At 38.1% G+C, this 21,979-nt stretch overlaps 1 protein-coding gene across 2 annotated transcripts in view; it reads right to left on the bottom strand.

The window, feature by feature from the left end:
• LOC106076837 (uncharacterized) overlaps positions 1–21,979 on the bottom strand; it is a 217,092-nt gene that overhangs the window by 114,583 nt on the left and 80,530 nt on the right. For both annotated transcript variants that reach the window (XM_056015161.1, XM_056015162.1), the window contains exon 3: positions 14,483–15,815. In XM_056015161.1, coding sequence (XP_055871136.1) covers positions 14,483–15,815 — 1,333 coding nt within the window. The remainder of the gene's footprint in view (positions 1–14,482; positions 15,816–21,979) is intronic.

Genomic DNA, 21,979 nt, shown 5'->3' with positions numbered 1-21,979 from the left:
AATAATAAATAAATGGTATTGGAAGTGTGGGTCATTGTAAAATGCACAGCAAGACATCGTTATTTTGTTTTAAACAGACACATATCACGCTTGAAACTTAAAATTCAAAATTCTTATTGAGAAATAAAAACTATTCTTCTGTTTCTCATTATGATTGTAACAATAAGCTTGCAGTCTTTCTCTGAAATAGGAAAAGTCTGTATTCTTTCAAGTTAAAAAAAATTATAACAGTCTCCCTTGGCAGCATCTTTTAGGACGTTATTTGTATCCTCTCATTATTTGTATTTTAAAAAAAAATTACTTTTATAAATTCATCTTTCATGCTTATAGCATGCTTAGCGCGCTATGGTCTCTTTTGTGTAGGAAGTGGGTAACTTTATCGCTCAGCAAACACTACGCCGCTCGAGTTGAGATTCGAACTCGAGTTCCCTTGTTAGGTGGCCAAGACGTAGCCTCTCAGCCACACATCCTACATTCAAACAAGTAAAAAACAGAATTACGGTTTAACAAACTTGGATTAGTGAACCATGACATTGCTTCCATGGCATAGGGTGGTGAATATGTTTAGGTATTTTCAGAACTGAAATCTGATGACCTGATATCTAATTGTATGCTGGAGATCTTTGTTTAGCTGGGAAAAAAAACATAACTCCACTTTACGAAATAGAAAAAAAAAACCCTCAATCTTTCAGTTCTGAAGAAACATTTAAAACATGTAAAACAGTTATAGGCCGTGTTGGGCCCAATAATCTAGCAATGACTATCTATTCCTCTAGCAACCAAAACCCAAATGGGATGCCAGATACTAACATGATAAAAAAAAAAAGAAAGTACTAACTACAATCTCTGACTATTCTTAGGCTTCTTTATTTAATATGGAATTTTTTATTTGTATTTATTTGTAGCCCCGAGTAGTGCAACATCATCAGCAAAGTCCAAGTCCGTCAATCGGAGTTGTTCACGCCATGGAATACCAAAGGCAGTCTGGTTCATTGCTCTCCTCATTATGTAGTCGATGGCTAGAAGGAAAAGGAAGGGAGATAAGATGAACCCCTGTCTCACACCTGTCTCGATTGTAAAAAACTCTATTGTTCCCTCTTCTGTTTTAATGCAGCAACTAGACTGACTGTAAAGGTGTCATAGGATCTGGACGAATTTTTCTGGGATGCCGTATTCTCTAACTATTTTCCATAGTGATTCTCGGTGGACACTCAAAACTTTGTTCTATGATATTTCGTAGAACGAAAATCTGCTCTGTACATGATCTGCCTCTTCGGAAACCTGCTTGTTTTTCTCTGAGCCTTTCATCTACAGACTGTTAAAGCCGTCTCAACAAGACAGTGCTGAAAACTTTGCCCGGGACAGAGAGGAGAGTTATGCCCCTCCAGTTGTTGCAGTCTGCCAAGTTGCCCTTTTTTGGAAGCTTTACAATCACTCACATTTGCCAGTCGGGTGGACTTTTGAAGTTCGCCAACAGAGATTTAAGATATCAGTCATTCTGTTAACAATGCACTGTCCCCCATATTTTAGCATTTCTGCTGATATCATGTCTAGTCCTGGTGCTTTGTTATTCTTTATCACTGCAATGGCCATGGTAACCTCCTCAGCAGTTATTGGGTCTGTCTTGACCTTGAGATCATTGTCTGGAAAGGGGTCCTTGAATATGTAAGTTAGGTCTGGCGACAGTTGGTTAAGGGTCTCTTTAAAGTGCTCTACCCATCTTCCATCCTGTTCTTCTTTCATTATCAAAGTTTTGCCTCGCTTGTCTTTTATCGGTGCCCTATGTCCACTCTTTGCTCCAGTGAGATCTCGGACAATACGATGGAGGGTTTTTGTGTCATTTCTGCTTGCAGCTGCTTGTGCCTCTTGTCCCTTCTGCTCAATCCAGTCCCGTTTATCTCGCCGACAGCTTCTCTTTACTTTCAGATCTGCTTCCCTATAGGCTTCTTCCGCTAGACTGTGATCCTGTGTTTCATTTTTCGTCTACGTTTGGCCTCTTTCCTCTCATCTATCAATGTCCATGTTCTGTCTTGTATCCACCGTTCCTTGTATGAACTTCGCCTCCTTCCGATAACTTTTTCCGCGCACCCAATAGTGGTATCTTTGAAGTTGGCCCACTCTTCTTCAAGGGTCAATATATCTGCAAGAGCCTCAGAGCGGTTCGTTAGTTTCAGTTGAAACTGTGCTGCAGTATTGCCGTCTTTAAGCTTCTCTACATTAAATGGGCGGGGTCGTGTGGCTCGTTTTGGTTGGCGTTTCAATCGGAGCATACATTTGCCACTGACAAGGTAGTGGTCTGAGCTGAAATCCGCTCCTCTGCGTGTCCTCACGTCTAACAGAGACGACTTCCATCGTTTGGAGATGCAAATGTAATCTATCTCGATGAAGGTTTCTCCATCTGGTGATCGCCACGTTTTTTTTTTTTTGTGTATTTGTTTGTGCTTAAAATATGTGTTTCCAATTGAAAGGCTGTTGGATGCGCAGAGAGAAATCAAGCGCTCGCCATTATCACTGATGTTTTCTGATATGGAAATATCGAAAAACAAGTCAATATCAAATTAGCTTCACTAAAATAGTTTATTTATCACAATAGTAAAGGAAAATCTGTGATTTATAAGATTAAAGGAAGATGAAATAAAAACACAATATGACGTAATTGAAACAAGGTTACAAAGACAGTTTGTGGGGAAACACAAATTCAAAATCGGCCCCCGAAGTGGTCCACCCAGGCAGGTAAAAAGGCAGGTTTCAATATTTTCTGAAAGAAAAAACATCACAATGAAATTCTAGCAAAGGCAAATGACAGAGAAGAACGGAGAAAGAAGGTTGATAGATCTTGTGTGGTGCCCCAGCGGTCCAGCAACAAAGGATCGGTGAAAGTGAATGTGAAGTTAGATGTGAACCTGGCCTAACTGATGTCTTATAATAAATATCTAATTGATCTAATTGTTTGTTTGTTTTTTTAGGATACCTCAGCTTTTTAGCTTTTCACTTGAGACGTCGAGATGTTTACATCCTAGGAATCCCTGGGCTTTTGCCTCTTTTCCTTGCCTCTTTTTTGGGCATTGCCTCTTTTTTTTTTTGGCTATTGGCCTCTTTATTTGGGCTTTTTTTTTATCAAAAAGATACATATTTTATTGGTAAGGGTACAGATTAAATACTTACATTTTAAAATACAATGCAAACGTGTCAATGGAAGTAATTACATTAAGGTTGTCATGACATTTTAACGTTTAAGTTGCTTTGTACAGATTATTCATCACATGACATTTTTTGCAATAGTATATAATGAATATTTTTTAAATATAAGGTACTTAAATGTATATAGTAAAAATGTCAACAATAGATAATTTAATAGAACAATCAAAAAGTGAAAGTAGAACATCAAATGATATTAAAACATTTTAAATTTCACTTTTTTTTTTTCCATACACTTTGTCTCCATTGCTTTGGGTTTTTCCCCTTGTGCTTTGCTACGTTAACCCAGTTCTTTATATTATTTTTTTTTATTAAACGTGTGTATATATGGGGGCCTATATATACATACAGGCTCATACGTACATAGGCATTTAAACATTTATATTGTTTCATATGACAATTTTTGATTTCCTCCCTTGAGATTCGTAAAATTACTTTCAAGTGTAGTCGAATTACATTCAGTTCACGCGATATTAGGAAAAAATACTTATTAATTGTTGTTTTGAATTATGTCCAACTTATATTCGTACTAAATAGATTTTTTTCTCTTAAAAAACATTTTTTTTTTTAAATGTAGTAGTTAGTATGACAGAACTTATATAGCTTAGCAATACAAATAATAAAAAAAATATTTTTTGACAAAAAATCTAAAACCATTTGCTTATATGTGTTAAAAATATGGTAATTGTTTTCTCCCCTACTAAGGAGCCTCCAGTGTTTGTTACTATTAATAGTGAATAGTTGTAAAAAAAGGTGTATTTTATGAAAAAAAAATGCTAGCACAAGTGATTTAAAAAATATTCGATTTTTCGCTTTCAGAAAACAAATAAATAGCCGTTATATCAGAACTTTGAATGGTCTAAAATATTATGATGTCGGATTTTCACTATCTTTTCTTGTTTACGAGATCTAAACGTGACGGACGGACGGACATACATTCCACACAAAAGTAATAGCGTCTTTTCCCCTTTCGGGGCCGCTAAAAAAAAGACTAGAATTAAACATTAAAAATTGGATTGGAAGACAGAAAACAAAAATTCGATTGGGAAAACGAGTAGCCTGATTTCTAAAAGTGCTAATTTTTTCCTAGTATACGTTAAGGAACAACTGTGTTAATTAATTTTTTTATAACACCCCAAAGTGGGTGAATTAGTAAATCAGCTTCTTGGTTCTATCTCAAACTATTTGACAGGCTCTAGGTTTCTTGTAAAAAAAAAACAAAAAAAAAAAAACGTACTGGAACGGAACTGTGAACAAACTATCGTTTTGGGGAGATTACCGCTGTTGTTTGTATCTTGAAAGATGCTTAGATGTTCTAGGCGATAGGTAAGTAATAACAGGTTAAATTAGTGATAAGAGGAGAATGAGTGAATCAGTTAGTCAATATTCTGTTTTTAAATATATATATATATATATATTAGATTGTGCAGTTGTATTCCACATAATAAATGACATCCCCAGTGGCGTAGCTAAGGTGGGGGGGGAGAATTTGAAAATCCCCCCGTGCCCCCACTTGAAAGGGCCCCCAAATGAGTGTTTTTTACACTAAAAATTTAATATTACGCAAAATGTAGGGATCTCCAAAGAGGTCAAGCCCCCCGGGCCCAACAAACGATGAAACATTACTAGCTACGCCCCTGGACATCACATTATCAATTTATCGAAAAAAAAAGTATAAATAGTCTTTAACCTTAAACTTTAAGTATCTTAGCCGGATGTGATAAAGAGCCACGTAAGCAAATGTAAAAAGTTCATTTCTCTCGTGGGAAAAAATAAAAGCTAAACAAAAATAGAAGGAAAAAAATGACAGTACATCAATACAGCTTCCTCACCTCGGCACAGCCGGCTAGTGGCGATAATAAATCCATTTAAGGACAGAGTCAGCGTCATCGGCTGTGATCAATACCGCGACTACATTGTCTCGAGTCGATACTCTCAGTCATAACATGAAAACTGACAATCTCTCATAGTGGAATACCCTTACAGCGATGGATGGGTATGAAGCTGGTTGAATACGCTAACATCAAATATGTATTTTGGAGTTTTAGCTGATTTCCGACATTTTATATTTCTAAGAGCTAATCTTGAATACAGTATGCAGGATCGGATTTAGGCTTCATAGAGTCCTAAACTTTGACCCCTTATTATCAACATAAGACTTTTTCTTTCTTTTCTCTTTCTTTAAAAAAATTTAAAATATGCTTGGAACTGTTTTTTTTTGCGTAGGGTCACAAGCAACTGGGGCCATAAGCTGTAGTTTACGTCGCCTATAGGTACATCCAGCACTGTTTGTATGATCATATATATGAACATATTTTTTAAACAATAGTAAAATGCGGCGGCTCGTTTTAACTGAAAACTACAGCGAACGATCCTCTCATTTCCCTGACGTAGTGTGTAAGACAAACTGACACGCAGGGCCCGCCCACGAGTTTTTGTGTAGCATAAAACTCTTTATTATCATGTTCTTTTATTGCTTACTTTTCATCAGCCTTATTTCACTGTAATTGACTCCATTTGTTTCGTGTTGTGTTCACGTGTCTCTCTCTGCAGTATTGTTTTTGTGTTTAGTATCGATTCTTTGATCAAATTATTTCCTTACTGTCAGTGACCCAGAGTAAGACAGGGTTGGAATACATTCTTAACGACACAATTTAATGTGAAATAAGATGACTGTAGACACAATTTTATTATTTCTTTTTTTTTTATGAATAACGTAGTTTATATATTGTCTGTTTTTAATGTTATGATTAAAACATTTTGCTTTCATAAATAATATTCTCTTAACTTTAGATTTATTTGTTAAACAGCTCAAAGTTTACGAGAGATAAAGCTCACGGATCTCAAGCAAAGGATGTTTAGTTCAAATCTAAGTGGAGACCAATCTTTTCAACTTTGGGAATTTTAGGCCATCACACAGTTTACCCAACTGTATCTGACCTTTAGATGGGAAAAGTAAAGTTTTTTCGTCATTGCATTGGCCACACGATGCCCTCGTAAACCATTAGCCCTATAACATACTTGACTCATATCATCTACCTCATATCATGTACCTCGTATCATCTACCTCGTATCATCTACCTCATATCATCTAATCATATCATCTACCTCATATCATCTACCTCATATCATCTTCCTCATATCATCTAATCATATCATCTAATCATATCATCTACCTCATATCATCTACCTCTTATCATCTACCTCATACCATCTACCTCATATCATCTACCTCATATCATCTACCTCATATCATCTACCTCATATCATCTAATCATATCATCTACCTCTTATCATCTACCTCATATCATCTACCTCATACCATCTACCTCATATCATCTACCTCTTATCATCTACCTCATATCATCTACCTCATATCATCTACCTAGTTTCATCTACCTCATATCATATACATCATATCATGTACCTAGTCTGAAGGGAAACATTTACTTAATTACTCATCGTGCCAAAAATCATTACGATTGATTAGCATATTTTTTAAGAACTGTGAGTTTGCGTGATAACGCAAACTCTCTCTATAATCTTGTTTGTTTCAGCCCTCTTGGCGCAAAGGCTAATAGTCCAAATTACATCTTAACCTGGCATTGATGAATTCATAGGGTGGTGAGCACAAAGTTAGTGCCTGAGTTATGTGACTTTGTGAAACCAAAGTTTGAGATCCGATATGAACTGGAAAGTTGCCAGAGGAGCATTAGGCAGCACCTGTGTATGTTGATGCATGGCACCGTAAGTAATGGATAAAGTAATGGATAAAGTAAAGGATAAAGTAATGGATGCTACCCGCATAGATTGCGCATCAAAACGATGTTCGTTGGTTCGAATCGTTAGTCCGATCCGTACTATCTCGGTCAGTAATTTTATAGCATTGTGTAGAGGAGTTTCAATTTCGACCACCCTCAACCCTGACCCCTAAACTATAAGTTTAACTCTTATTTACCTACGCATTATGAAAGCATAGTCTCATCAATATAATAAGCCCTGAAGTGCTATTCTACTGAGACCATCTTCTGCTAAAAGGAACGTCTTTAATTTATGATGAATGATTTGATCTAAATCTGGGTCTACGTAATAGATACTAGAAGTTGATGGCCAAAGGAATGCAAGGTGGGACGTTTAACTTTATATAATTATATCGTTATAGGTAAGAAAAACATAAACAATATATAGCCTTCGAAAACATCAACGAGCAAGCTGATGGGTAATGTTAGTATTATATAAATCTCTTACAGTATTGTCTCAACCCAAATCCTCTATATCGCGCTTTAAAATGGTGATGGGTTAGATTGCCTTTATCTCCCTTACATATATACAAACATACATCAATCCTAAGCCTTATGTCCTAGCCAATTGCAGTCACCTTGTATAAACACAAACACGGTTAACTTTTGACAAAATGTCAGTTCTTGTACTTACTGATTTGATTAAAATATCGGAGTTGTTACGGCATTCTTACACGAAATAAGAACTGACACTTTTTTAGGTTCCTAAATAAGTAACCAGCCCTCTTGAAAGTAGGCCTAATCCTTTCCCAGGTTCCAAATTTTCTCTAGGCGGAGCCTTCGCGCCTCTCAACGAGAACGTCTCTCGTACTGACTGAACCAGCGCGGCGAAGACAAAAAGCAGCTGTATACTGATCTAGACAATTCAGCAGAACCGTATATCACCGTGATAGCAGGTAATCAAGATAATAACACGTAAGTCCTGGCAGCTAATGTATATGGAATTTGCCTCGTATGAAAAGAATACCCAGCGAGTCTGACTCTCTCTAATGTTTATTAGCAAACTCAATTATCTTCTCACAATACTAAGTCAGGTCGGTGGGACCGGTGGGGGTGGGGGGGTGGCAGAGGGAGGTGGGGGGGGGGCGAAAGGAGAATTTGGGAAGCTTATTAAAGGTTCTTCCGTGTTTTTATTTTTTTTTTGCTCCCCTTTTTTTCACCCCATCCCCTATAATTTCATCCAAATGTGAAGCATTAAATGTCGAATAGTTTTTTAAGATAGCTCCATCCAATTAAAACAAAAACAAAATAAATTTAACGTCTGCAAGAAAAAGAATTAGAGCTACAAATGTACAGATGTGTAATGGATTAAGCTGATATACTATATAGGTAATGGGTTTTACACTTGCCTACTTGAAGACAAAGAAACGTCCATGGGGAAATTACATTCGTTCAGAGCACACAATCATTTCATTCCAGACGATCTATAGGGAACTCTTTTCAAATAAAAGTCAAGAATTATCTTAGACTAACCCAGTCCTTAAATTTCTTCGTCTAAAACCTTGATGGAATTAGAAAGACCTTACCTTCTTTCTAATTGGTTAAAATTTTTTTCCATATATTCATGAGAAACCGTTCATGTTTGCCTATGTACTCATTTACTATGTATGCAGATTATTTGTACCATATTGACGAAGTCGATTTTTCTTTGTTAGTTTTTAATAATTTATAAAGAAAAACAGAGTTCTCAAAATTGAAAATATGCGTTTATGTTTAATATTTTATAGAGATTATTTATATCGCCATAATCTTCTATTGAATTTTAACTTTATTCACATTCATTGTTAATGCACAAAGTTCTTTATATGAATGATATAGTGACGTTATAAGCCTGGTACAGAGCACAATAGCAATGTCGAATATGCTACAATTCCTTGAACATGATATGAACAGTCCTATTATAGTTGCCTAGCAGAGAAAAGGGAGGTAAGAAGGATAAACACCACGAATAACCGTCCTTGGTTCAATAACTAATTTTGTTTGTTTAATATAAATAAAATAAACAACAACATACAGAAATACTAACCACTCTGGTAGTGAGGCAGTTATGACTAGAGAAGATGGTATAGTTTTATCTAGTTTGTTTCGATTTAGAGTGGCGGCCTATAAAGGGAACTAATTCAGCTTATAACACCTCATCTGTCAAGCACAATTTCTTTCCCTTGTTCGAGATACCAAACAAAATAATTAATTACCAATAATTGGTTAAATTTGTTTGTTGTTGTTGTTTTTTTTTTTACTGATTCTTGTGTTGTCAGGTAAACGATATAATTGTGCAAAATTTCAGTTTGATCCGAAATTGGGTGTCGGAGAAATAGCGTGTAGAAACTTTTGCCACACATGATATACACAGGCCACTCCTCCCTGAGCTAAGATAAGAACCAAACATGCTCATTGTATTAGAGATACGATATTCTCGTAGACAGTTGATCATAAAAAAAAATTCAGTGCATCTGTTTCAATTAACAATATGTCTTAAAAATTATGTTTTGTCCAAAGAGGGAGCTTAAAGAAGAGAGGTTCCCCCTGGGCTATGAGGATTAACTCAGACGCCATTATGGCATCACTAACACGGAGGAAAGCAGCTGGAAGCAGATGACCTCTGAAAGAGACGGACCATCCATCCATCCATCCCAGTGGCGCTACAGCCCATGGAGGGCTCTGGCCTGCTTTAACACATCCTTCCATTCAGATCTCTCCTGGGCCTTTCGTCTCCACGCCCTAACCCCAAGCTGCTTCGGATCTGCTTCCACGTCATCTATCCATCGCATTCGGGGTCTGCCTTTGAGTCGCCTGCCTTTTGGTTTTTGCCTGTATACGATTTTCGCCCCTCTGTTGTCTGACATTCTTTCAAGGTGACCTGCCCAACGTAGTCTGTTCTTTTTTATTTCGTTCACTATTGGTGGGTCTTCATATAATTGATATAACTCATGGTTAGTGTGTGTCCTCCACCCTGTTTCATCCTGTATGGCACCATAGATTTTCCTAAGGATTTTTCTTTCCCAAGTGTTAAGTAAATTTTCAGATGTCTTTGTCAGTGTCCAGGTCTCACTTCCATACATTGCTGCTGGTCTTATTATAGTTTTGTATATTATTTTCTTGGTTTTACTTGAAATCATTTTGCTCTTAAGTAGATGGTGGGTGCTATAAAATGCCCTGTTGCCTGCTGCTATTCTTTCCTTTATTTCTGTTAGTAGGTCATTTTTGAAATTAATAGTACTTCCTAGATATTTGAAAGTTTGGACGTTTTCAAATTCGTGGTCTTTGATTTTGATATTTTGTCCCTCTGTTTGATTGTCTCTTGTCATTGTGATGTACTTGGTTTTACTGTCATTGACCTCAAGTCCTGCTGGTCGAGATGCTTCTTCTAGTTGTATGAAGGCTCTAGCGATGTCAGAGATTTCTTTACCCAATAAGGCAATGTCATCGGCATAAGCAAAGTATTGTAGAGGTTGGCTGTATATCGTCCCTGTTGGTTGTGGACCCATGTTTTCTCTCCTGAAGTAGTTAGTAATAGTTCCCCTTGTGTTTATGTGTATATTTCTTATAACTCTCTCCAGTGTTAAGTTGAAAAGCATGCAGGAAAGTGTGTCTCCTTGTCTTAATCCTCGTTTAATCCTAAATTCCCGTGAGTGTTCTCCTTGTATTATGACTTTGCTTTTTGAGTTGTTTAATGTCATATGTATAAGTCTTGAGACGGACAGCTCTCACTTAAGTTGGGGAACACAGACCCACAGATTTGATGCCTAAAGTAGAATCCATGCCAAAGAAAGGCGCATAGTGTTATGGATTGGGTGTGTGTGTTGGTTCTATGGTGACGGTGCGAAGAAGCTAGCGATTGGTTGGTGGCCATGCAGTGTGAATGATGAAAGCGGCACTGTCGCAAGCTGTCTTGGGTACGTCAGACGAGTCTAGGATGTCACAGTGTCAAGACGTGTTTTTGTAGTGAGTTAGATTTTGTTTCAAATACAATTTGATATTATCACTAAAGTCCACTTCATTTATTTAATTCATCTCAAGTTAAATTTGCCTATATTGTGAAAAAAAAAGGTATATTTAGTTTAGTTCACAAATTATTAATTTATTTCAAGTTTTGCAAGTTTAAATACAATACTCCTGCAGTGGTTTGTCTTCCAGCAGTTTGGGGCTGCAAGTCAACGACCATCAACAACATATAGTTACGTGAAATACTGCCCTCATCTTTCAATCTTTCTCTTGAAGACAATATTTTATAATTATTTTTCATTATATCCCTAAAAGTAAACCAAAGTTCATTGAAACTCACCGCAAAACAAAACTATCATTAACGTACATTTGAGATGTGTCTGTAAAATCTGATTCAAATATTTGTTGTTGTTTTTCTCTCCTGGGCTCATTAATTGTTCTCATAAACTCAATTCCTGAGTAATCAATAAAACATAAAAAGTCTTTTTGTGTAGTGAAATGGAATCCAGATGGTTGTATGAAATGTCACTTGCGAGAGCGCTGGCTTTGTAGAGAAATGATTCACTCTCCATTTATTGGCGTGAGTTTGTTTAAAGATCTGGCCTTAAAACGTCTCGTCTACCAACAAATGCCAAGATGACAGAGCGTCCTCCTCTCTAGACAAACATTTTTTTTGTATAGCCCACACATTCCTAGTTTTTTTTTTTTTTTTAGATAAAACTCAAGAGTCTTTATTTATGTATAGTTATTTATTTTAATAGAATACCTCATTTTAAAGGACCCAACATAAACTGAAGTGATTCTGTACTTAATTTTGATTTAGTTTTTTATTCATTCTGCAAAGTTTTACATTTTAAATGGCTATCGAATAAGATTCATTATTTATCGTGCAGACTTTGTTTAATTCTATTCCATCTTCCCCACCCCACACACACACACCTACCTTGGACTTGGTGGATGAATGGTAAACAGGTTAGCTTTCGGGCCAAGAGACTTTGAATTTCAACAATGTTTTTTCGAACGTCTTCGAGTGGACCCAATTCTAATGGATACATGACTTCAGTTGAGGAAATTAGATTCTGTTGGTCATTGTGTTGGACACACGACAGCCTGGCTAATTGTCAGCAACAGATGATCTTTAATTTCACTTCCTCGTGGACAACAATGTATGCAAGAACAGATTTCCTATTTTATCGTTGAATGCTAAGGGAGTAAAGCTTTTTTTTTTGTATATTCATCCCCGGACGACCTGTATATCAGTCATTTCATCCCCAATTAAATATTTTTCTATTCCATTGTTTAATTGTGCTGTTAAGGCTTTGACTTTTTAAAGTCCTCATTTCATCTAATATATAAATATGATTATGTAGAATGCTTTTTGACACTTTTTGACATGTTACTAATGAGTTTATAGTGTTTCCTCTTCCACTTTGCATTCTTGATGAGAAATCTTATGATACATTGTAAACCTGGGTGTGTACTTAGCTATAGCACTTCTATTGGATCTGGGGGATGCAATATTATAATATTATCCTGCGCATGACGTAATGATCAAAGGCCAAGGTTTGGTGGAAATACGCCCATGGACATTTCTAGATGGTCTACGTAAGGATAGTCAGTTGCACAAGGCACCAGTTTTACAGACTAGCGCTGGCACGTCCAAGGAAGATATATGCATCACTGGCAAGAGAATAACATTGTTCAGCAATATGAATCGATGGATCGTGTTTTGTATTTACAATCGATAGCCTATCTATCTGATTGGTGTAGATGAACACAAAAACACTTTTTTTTTACATTACCTCTATATTTATACATTTAACATTTTTTTATAGTCTAACGGCATTTAATTTTAATTTTATTCATATGTAACTTGTTACACTTTTTGTCATTGAAATACAAATTGAATATATTAAATAATCCTCATCCATGATTTTTACAATTACTATTTGTAAGATAAAATGATCAGATGATCAGGGAATGAAATGACCAGGTTATGAAATGACTGAGGGATGAAATGACCAGGGGATGAAATGACCGGGGAGGAAGTGACCGGGGATGAAATGACCCTGGATGAAGTGACCGGGGATGAAGTGACCGGGGCTGAAGTGACCGGGGATGAAGTGACTGGGGATGAAGTGACCGGGGATGAAGTGACTGGGGATGAAGTGACCGGGGATGAAGTGACCGGGAACCCTAAATATGTAGGATTCGGTCCCCTTATATAATTGTTCATGCCATTTCTCCCTCACCCAATCTCGGATCAAGTTGAAATTTTAGACAATTATTTATTGTATCTAACAAAACATGAATCAATCGAGAAATTAACCAAGTGGTCAATTAATTATTGGTAATTAATAATTGTGTTTGATATTGAAAAAGGGAAATAGCTTGTACATTATTGATAAATATAGTTTTAAGGTCGGAGTTCTTCTCCTTTGAATGAGTTTTGTTTTGTTTCTGGAAACGAATTTTTATATTTTGCTTGTTTGATCTTTCCCGATGGCATAACAGAAACATTTTCATTGCATGCATCAAAGTTGACTAATATATAATAAGTTCAAGAAGAGGGACGCATGGATCCCGCTTTTGTTGTCTAAGGGGCGGCAAACTAGATCATTTTTTATTTTTGCAGCTTTGGTTGGAAGGATGTTGTTGTTGTTGTTTTTTTTTGTGACATACAAGGTAATGCTTTGGTTCAAATCCAGCTTGCCTTGTATGGTTTTCCGTTTGACCAATGACGTGATTATGTTTACTTTGTAAAGGACGGCTTAAACTTATACTTTGGGTTTTTCTTAATTTTATAGAAATACAAACGAATAGGAACCAAAGTACAGACTTAGCTGAAAGTCATAAACAAATGATTATTTGATCATGGCTTATCTGTCACGTCTGATCCCAGATTTGTAGCAGACGAGAAGCTGTTTTGCTTCCGTCTTCAAACGAAGGGAAATTCCCGAAACAACAACAAAAAAAAAATAGCCCCATTTTCTAGAATCCTTAGTTATCCAGTGGTAATGGATACAAGTTATCTAAAAGAAATAATGTGGTTAGATAGGGAAAAGAAGGTTGGGGGAGGTAAATAGGGCTGTTTTTATTACTCGGGGTCAATGTCTACTTCAAATTCTTTAAACCTAGTTATGTGAACTTTTGTCTAACAACGCGTGCATTCAGCTAAATGGCATTTTAATAATCCGTTCCCTAGTTGTATAATTGATATAACCATCCAATGTGTTATCATAGAATGAAAAGGAAAGTATAGAAGTAATCTTTACCCCCCCCCCTTTTTCCCAATTACAACATACACACACACACCTCTTTAAGTCAACTCATTTTGGGGAATGTATTCCAACTCTACTCACGTGACTACCAATGTCATTCCTCACTCACACGCTTCTATGTATTATACTTTTCGCTTCTGGCATCTCTTATTTAGCCACGTCAACCGTGTGGGTAAACTAATTGCACTGCCACGCATCACATGTGTCCACTCGTACGCAACTTGTTCAGTTATTGAGGACGCTAAAATTGATACTTACATGAGGAAGTGATACATCCACGAGCCCCAGTTCTTCGGCCGCTCCAGAAAGTTGTATATCCGGGCCTGAATTCTTCTGTAACGCATATCCCGCCTGTGGGCCCGGTAGTTGAGAGGCTTCCCAAGCAGCGACACGCGGGGCTGCCGAAACCTCGCCGAATTGCCCCCGAGCATGGCCACGTGATTATCCACCTCGTCCTTCACTCCGTACTCTCCCCCGCCCCCTCTGGCTCTCGGCCGGTTCAATTTGTGACCTTCTTCCTCCATGACGGCGAACTCAACTTTCAATTTCCTGCGCTCCCCGGGGCCTCTCACAACGCCTTTAGGGGAGCTGCTTAGATGAGACTGGGGGCCGGGGAATAAAAACGTGCAACCACTGGAGCCGCGTTCCTGTGTATCCAAAGAAGGCCTGCCGTAGTTGTAAGAATGATCTATCCTAAGAAAGGAGTTTTTCTCCCTCGATAGTCGCCTCAGTCCGTTGATGAATGTCTCGCGCAGTTTGGTAGCTTGTGGTCCGGACACTGTCGACTTGTCAGCCCCTAAACATGGAGCATTGTCCGGCGACGCGTTCGGGTTGTCGGTATCAAGTGTCGGGCTATCAGAGGTAGCCTCCTTAGTTGGTGTTGATGTTATTTGTATCGACGGTGTGACCACTGGGAAATGTGTAAAGGCTTCGCCGTCGTCTTCAAAGCTGGCGTTGTCAAAGTGTTCAGCGTCAGACGGGAAGGAGTGACCGTCGCGGACCATAGGCGGAGCATAATTTATTTCACATTTGTTTTTGCATAATGAAACATCAATCATCCCGACGTCCAACTGGGCAGCGTCATCAGGTACGTCATGAGCTACGCCATTTATAGCGTCGCACTCCAAGGAGACGGACACGCCATCACAGTTGATTCTGATTTCCGGGCATTCGTCTTCTTTCGGAGAACTACGGTTGTGCTCGGCACTCTGTCGGAGAAAGCATGGCCGCACTGCACAGCATTTAATCCTCGTGTCGTCTTGCGAAGTTTCTACGAATACTTCCTCGTCGTCTTCAACGCTCTGGTGATAGTGTTCTTGCACGCGCCAGTCACAGATATGACCCTTGTCGGTGATTGGCTCCGCGGCCAACGTCCTACAACTCCGTCCTGCTCCGTTGCAAGGCAGGCTGGGGTCAGGGTTAAGGTCGTTCTTTGCCGGCGCTACATTTCTGAAGCGGCTATTGAGACGCAGTCCCGAGTTTGAGTGACGTCGCTGGTCGCTGGTCTGGTGAAAGGCGACAACTCTGGTGTCACCAGGATCAAATCGGCCTTTTGGATTGTCTGCCTGCGTAAGCTCCCTTGTTTTATTCCCTGCCAAATAAAAGATTGTTTAAAAAGTATTATGGGATATAATTGGATCAACATGTAATTAATGTGATGTACTTTTTAAAGATGAGATCAAACTAAAAACTAATTAAGATTTAAAAACTATCTCGGTTAAGTGGACATGGCTATTTTAGTAGAAAAAAAAATGTCATTCACAAAACATGTTTTCAATGAAATCAATAACCTATTTTCGTTAGCAGTCACATTAATTGATGGTGTTAGCTGATGTCAATCAAACAAACGAGGCGGTGGAGAGGGCTGGCCTTAAAATAGACCAACTATTTTTGATCTAGTTTATTTACTAAGTAATGTCGGAACCCGTGCCACAGCACCAGAGATCCAACCTGTTTTGTTTTTTTGTTCGTGTCCCCATTTAGAAAAGAAAACACATAACGGATATCTATAGAAAGTTAATCTGAGTGCTGCAGCTCAACTGATGGTATTATTGGAAGACGTTTAGTAAACATACAAAAAATAGAACTATTTAAAACAATGTTTTGTTTTTCTATTTTTTTTCCCCCTAAATATATTTATATACATTTATTAACTTGGTTTAAAGAATGTGATGTAGAAATTGACTCACAATGCGACGTCACATCTCTTTACATCCCAAGGTTACCCCACACTGTCACGTCACATCTCTTTGCATACCGACGTTACCCCAAACTGTCACGTCACATCTCTTTGCATACCAACGTTACCCCAAACTGTCACGTCACATCTCTTTACATTACAACGTTACCCCAAACTGTCACGTCACATCTCTTTACATCCCAACGTTACACCAAACTGTCACGTCACATCTCTTTACATCCCAAGGTTTCCCCACACTGTTACGTCACATCTCTTTACATCCCAAGGTTTCCCCACACTGTCACGTCACATCTCTTTGCATACCAACGTTACCCCAAACTGTCACGTCACATCTCTTTACATCACAACGTTACCCCAAACTGTCACGTCACATCTCTTTACATCCCAACGTTATCCCACACTGTCACGTCACATCTCTTTACATCCCAACGTTACCCCAAACTGTCACGTCACATCTCTTTGCATCCCAACGTTACCCCAAACTGTCACGTCACATCTCTTTACATCCCAACGTTACCCCAAACTGTCACGTCACATCTCTTTGCATCCCAACGTTACCCCAAACTGTCACGTCACATCTCTTTGCATACCAACGTTACCCCAAACTGTCACGTCACATCTCTTTGCATCCAAACGTTACCCCACACTGTCACGTCACATCTCTTTGCATACCAATGTTACCCCAAACTGTCACGTCACATCTCTTTGCATCCAAACGTTACCCCACACTGTCACGTCACATCTCTTTGCATACCAACGTTACCCCAAACTGTCACGTCACATCTCTTTGCATACCAACGTTACCCCAAACTGTCACGTCACATCTCTTTGCATCCCAATGTTACCCAACACTGTCACATCACGTCTCTTTGCATACCAACGTTACCCCAAACTGTCATGTCACATCTCTTTGCATACCAACGTTACCCCACACTGTCACGTCACATCTCTTTGCATACCAACGTTACCCTACACTGTCACGTCACATCTCTTTGCATACCAACGTTACCCCACACTGTCACGTCACATCTCTTTGCATACCAACGTTACCCTACACTGTCACGTCACATCTCTTTGCATACCAACGTTACCCCACACTGTCACGTCACATCTCTTTGCATACCAACGTTACCCCACACTGTCACGTCACATCTCTTTGCATACCAACGTTACCCCACTCTGCAACGTCACTCAACATTTAAATGCTACCCCAAACTGTCACGTCACATCTCTTTGCATCCCAATGTTACCCCACACTGCAATGTCACTCAACATTTAAATGCTACCTCACAGTGTCACATCACATCACTTGTATCACACTTTTATCGTAATTATCATCATTCATCATTATTGAACCATCATTTAATACAATTCATTATTTTTTTTAATCAACATTAGCATTAGCAGCAGCAGCAGCATCATTTCAATGTTCTCTTTAACAATGTGTAAATAAATGTTTGGAAAAAAATCTTCTTGAATAACAATAGTTTGTACTGTAAATGATTTATGCTATAAATTGTTTGTGCTATAAATTGTTTGTGCTATAAATGTTTTGTGTTACAAATCGTTTCTACTATAAATTATTGCTTGTGCTATAAAAATCTGTGCTATAATTTGCCTTTGCTATAGTTTGTTTGTAATATAGATTATTTGAATTATAAATTGCTTGCGCTATCAATTTTGTGTGCCACATATGGTACTCAAAATTAACAGTTCTACAACTTTCACCATAAACCTTCAGTATATAACACATTCATCATTTTTTGGGCATCTAAAATAAAATATAGATCTATGTGTTTCAAAGGGGGAAAATGTTTAAAACTATAAATATTTCTAAAATCTTATCGACACATTTGTTCAACACTTTTCATTAAACAAGTGTGCCTCAGGAAGAAAGTCCACAAGCTTTCATCCGAGGAAATTCTGGAGATTATCATTTTGTATTTGTACAGTCAGTCAGAAAAATCAGTTTTCTCGGTGGAAAAAAATGTCTACAATAAACCCCGAGGAAAAATATCCCTCCGTTCGGTTCACCACCCCCTCCCCCAGGAAAAATGGGGGGGGGGATAAAAACCTAGAATAAAAGTCTACGATGTTAATTTCAAAGTGAACATACGGGAGCTTCATAGAAAAGATCGTTAGGGATTAAAGGGAAATCATTCTAAACAAAACAGCGGGAAACTATAAATTCCGACGTTCGTTGATAAGGACGCCTTGCTTTCTTAGGAATTCGCAAATCTTTTCCTGACTGTTTTTGTACTGTACGCTCGAAGTGAATGACGTGTAATCATTGTATCAGATCAATGTTGTAGACATAACGGACAGGATTGTTTTAAAATTAGAATTTATTCTTCGACTCAAATAAAGAGCATGTATATGTGTATGCCACAACACACAAGATGTCACAACGTGTGTTGTGGTGCCGGGGATTTTACTTGAATTAAAATAGTTGAATAAATGACGATCTAGGATTCATAATAAAAGATTCTTTGTTAAAACACAACTCTGGAACTTTATTTAAATATAAAACGTAAGTACAGCTTATGTACAAGTTACAGATCAACAAGTATAAAAAAACATTACAAAGGCTTTAAATCAGAGCCCTTAGAAACGTGACTATCTACTATGGAATTCTTTCATTGACTGGCCTTCTTTTTCCCTCGTCAATTCTCTGGCGCTAACTCTTTTAAAAAAATGTCTTTATTTATTTTCAAATAAACCAATAGATTTGCAACATCATAATTACGTCTCGGGTAAAACCTGAGGTGCTGTCAAGGGTCTAGATTTGTGGGGTAATTCCTGAGGCTCAGTCAAGGGTTTATATTTCTATTTACACATAAGCTTTTAAATGTGAAATATACAAATAAATCTATAATGGCATCTGTGACAGTGTATATCATTTAGCAAATAGAATCACAGAGTTCAGTCTCTTACATAGAGGAGCTCATATGCTTGATGTGTTGTCAACAGTATCAACAAGACTTAACTGGAGGAACATCTCAAGGAACACGAGGAACATCTTGGAATTAAAGAACACGACGAATACAAGGAACGCTGGGACAGATTCGTCCGAAAAAATTATAATTAAACAATGTCAAAGAATGTTTTGTCCTACACTAATTTCGGACAGTATGTGACTGAGGGAATTGGTAAGCTTTGGTTGCCGACACCATCACAGCACCCTCAGGACACACGATCAAGACTTAAGACTTTGTAATTGTAACAGCATTGATGACAGATTGGTGCGTGTATATTGTCTGACCTTAGTGACCTATAATGGGGACCATTCATGACAGACCAACTGGCCGGACTAATACAAAGTTGTTGATAGCATGGCTTGTTAGCGCGTCTCGGTGTTTATATTTGAATAAGTAATGTGTTAAGAACATGTAGACATAGGATACATAAAGGGTTGTGTTTTATTCAGAAAATTAGTTGCTGTTAAATGCTTTGTAATGAGTTGAATTTCTTCTCACTGTGGAGCTGACTGACATAAACAACTTTAAAACATAACTAGGCCTACTACAGTAATAATAATCCAATATCTTGTGCATAGAATTCTTTAGCTTTCTGTGAGTTTTTCTCTACAAATCGTATATACTTTCGTTCATTATAAAATAAAAGGATTGAGTTTGGATCTCTTTCTTGGATGTGCTGGTCAGTTTTACCACTCGCTAGGATTCATGGCTAACAGGTTTTCTACATGTCAACATCGTGTTGGCAAATGAGGTCGAAACCATCCAATCATGTGACGAAAGAGGCCAATTCTTGATACACAGCTGCTGTCACAAGTTGGGCATCTGTCATCACCAAGCACTGCTGCACGTTCTTCCTTTTTTTCTACTTCTGGTGTGTATGCCATCACCAGTTCAGCTTCCTTCCTTTATGCTCTCCATGTGGATCTACTTCAGTTCTTCGTTTTCGTAAATATTTGTGTCGATTTGGAAGAACTTTCTATCGCATCTGCATACATCAATATACCTTAAAAGTGGGCGACCAGTGGCTCTTCTGCCTTCTATTAGATAACCATATAGACAATACCTTGCTGACGAGCAATACCAAAGCCTTAGTGAAACATGGCCAACCTACTTTCGGCAGAAAAAAAAGGTGAATATCTTCCACCTCCGATGCCTAAGGCGGAGGCGGATTTTTTTTTTAAAAAGGTGGCAAGATAAAATAACCAATGAGGAAGTGTTGTGAAGAGCAGGGTGTCAAGCCATCCACGCTGTTATCAGCAGCAGACGCCTTGGCTGGCTTGGTCATGTTCTCAGAATGTCACATGGTCGACTCCCACAAGACATTCTGTATAGTGATTATTATTATTATTATCATGTTACAAATGAACAAATATTCATTCTCTGCTTTATGTTCCTACATCGTAGTCCAAGCAGGACCGCGGGGGATGGCAGGGTGGCAGGGTCTGAACCCGGGTCCATAGAGACGACAGTCCAGCGCGTATACCGCACGAACCATTGTTTGAGCGTCTTTCATGTTCCTCTATCCAGCTCAGTACGCTCTGGTCTAATCCCTTTGTGGACATGTAGACGCGAGGGTGTGGCGTATCAGGAAGGAGGTTTCCATGCTGCCTTTAGGCGTTCAGCCAACACAACTTGGCTCCAGTTTTTCTCGACTTTAATATTCAAAATTTGAACACAGTTCCATCAGTTAGATAACCAAGGTATTTGCCTCTCAGCCACACATCTCACATGCTATATGTAATGTGAAGGATCAATTATTTATGTAGATATATGTAAAAGTGGGATAATTATTAAGGATCACTTGGATCAGATGTACAGCTCAAGTGAGTGTCTATTTTAAAAAAGGTTAATTTTGAGTCGTGTTTCATTGGAATGATTTAAATTTTGAACTAAACAAAATGAAGATTAAAGTTTATCTTTTTGTTTTTGAAAATTGTGTTTTTCAAGTAAGGATTAATAGCAGAGATCGTCAAATATACGTTATACGTCACCCTATACCATTTAGGTTCAACAAAGAATTTAGAATGAGTGACATTATCCTGAGTGTCCATTGTACAACTACTTTATGCTTCTTGTCCAGCACCCCCCCCCCTAAACAAACAAAAAGATCTCCCAATTCATACACATAGTCTAGAACTCGTTTTCCTAAATTCAAACCCACATTGTTCTGTCGCCCATTCCAGGATTCCCACTAGACTAGACGTCCATTATTATATACCTTCACTTCGAGCACCTCATTACAGGCACACTCCTTTAACCAGCCTCAAATCTAATGAACTTATTTCAATGGCACTCATGTTCATCTTGTAGTCTTGCCTACCTTGAAGCCCCCAGCCCCCAGCTGAGCGAAGGAATACAAATAAAAGAGGAGTAAGGTGACACCAGCATCAGGTTTTCATTAAATTAGCCCTCAGTACAAAACAGCAGGGCTCGGGCGACTATACATTTTATTTGGAACCAAGCATTCAATAGCTCTTAAGTGTCAATGGAGAGTTTTTTTTGTTGTTGTCGTTGTTTGTTTATTTTCTATACCTGAGCTTTTCACGGGTCGTATTGATCTCGTGTCCAGGTGAACAT

The sequence above is a fragment of the Biomphalaria glabrata genome, chromosome 17 (assembly GCF_947242115.1).
Source record: "Biomphalaria glabrata chromosome 17, xgBioGlab47.1, whole genome shotgun sequence".
Lineage (NCBI taxonomy): Eukaryota > Metazoa > Mollusca > Gastropoda > Planorbidae > Biomphalaria > Biomphalaria glabrata.
The sequence above is the reverse complement of the archived record's forward strand: the minus strand, read 5'-3'. Positions and strand labels throughout refer to the sequence as shown.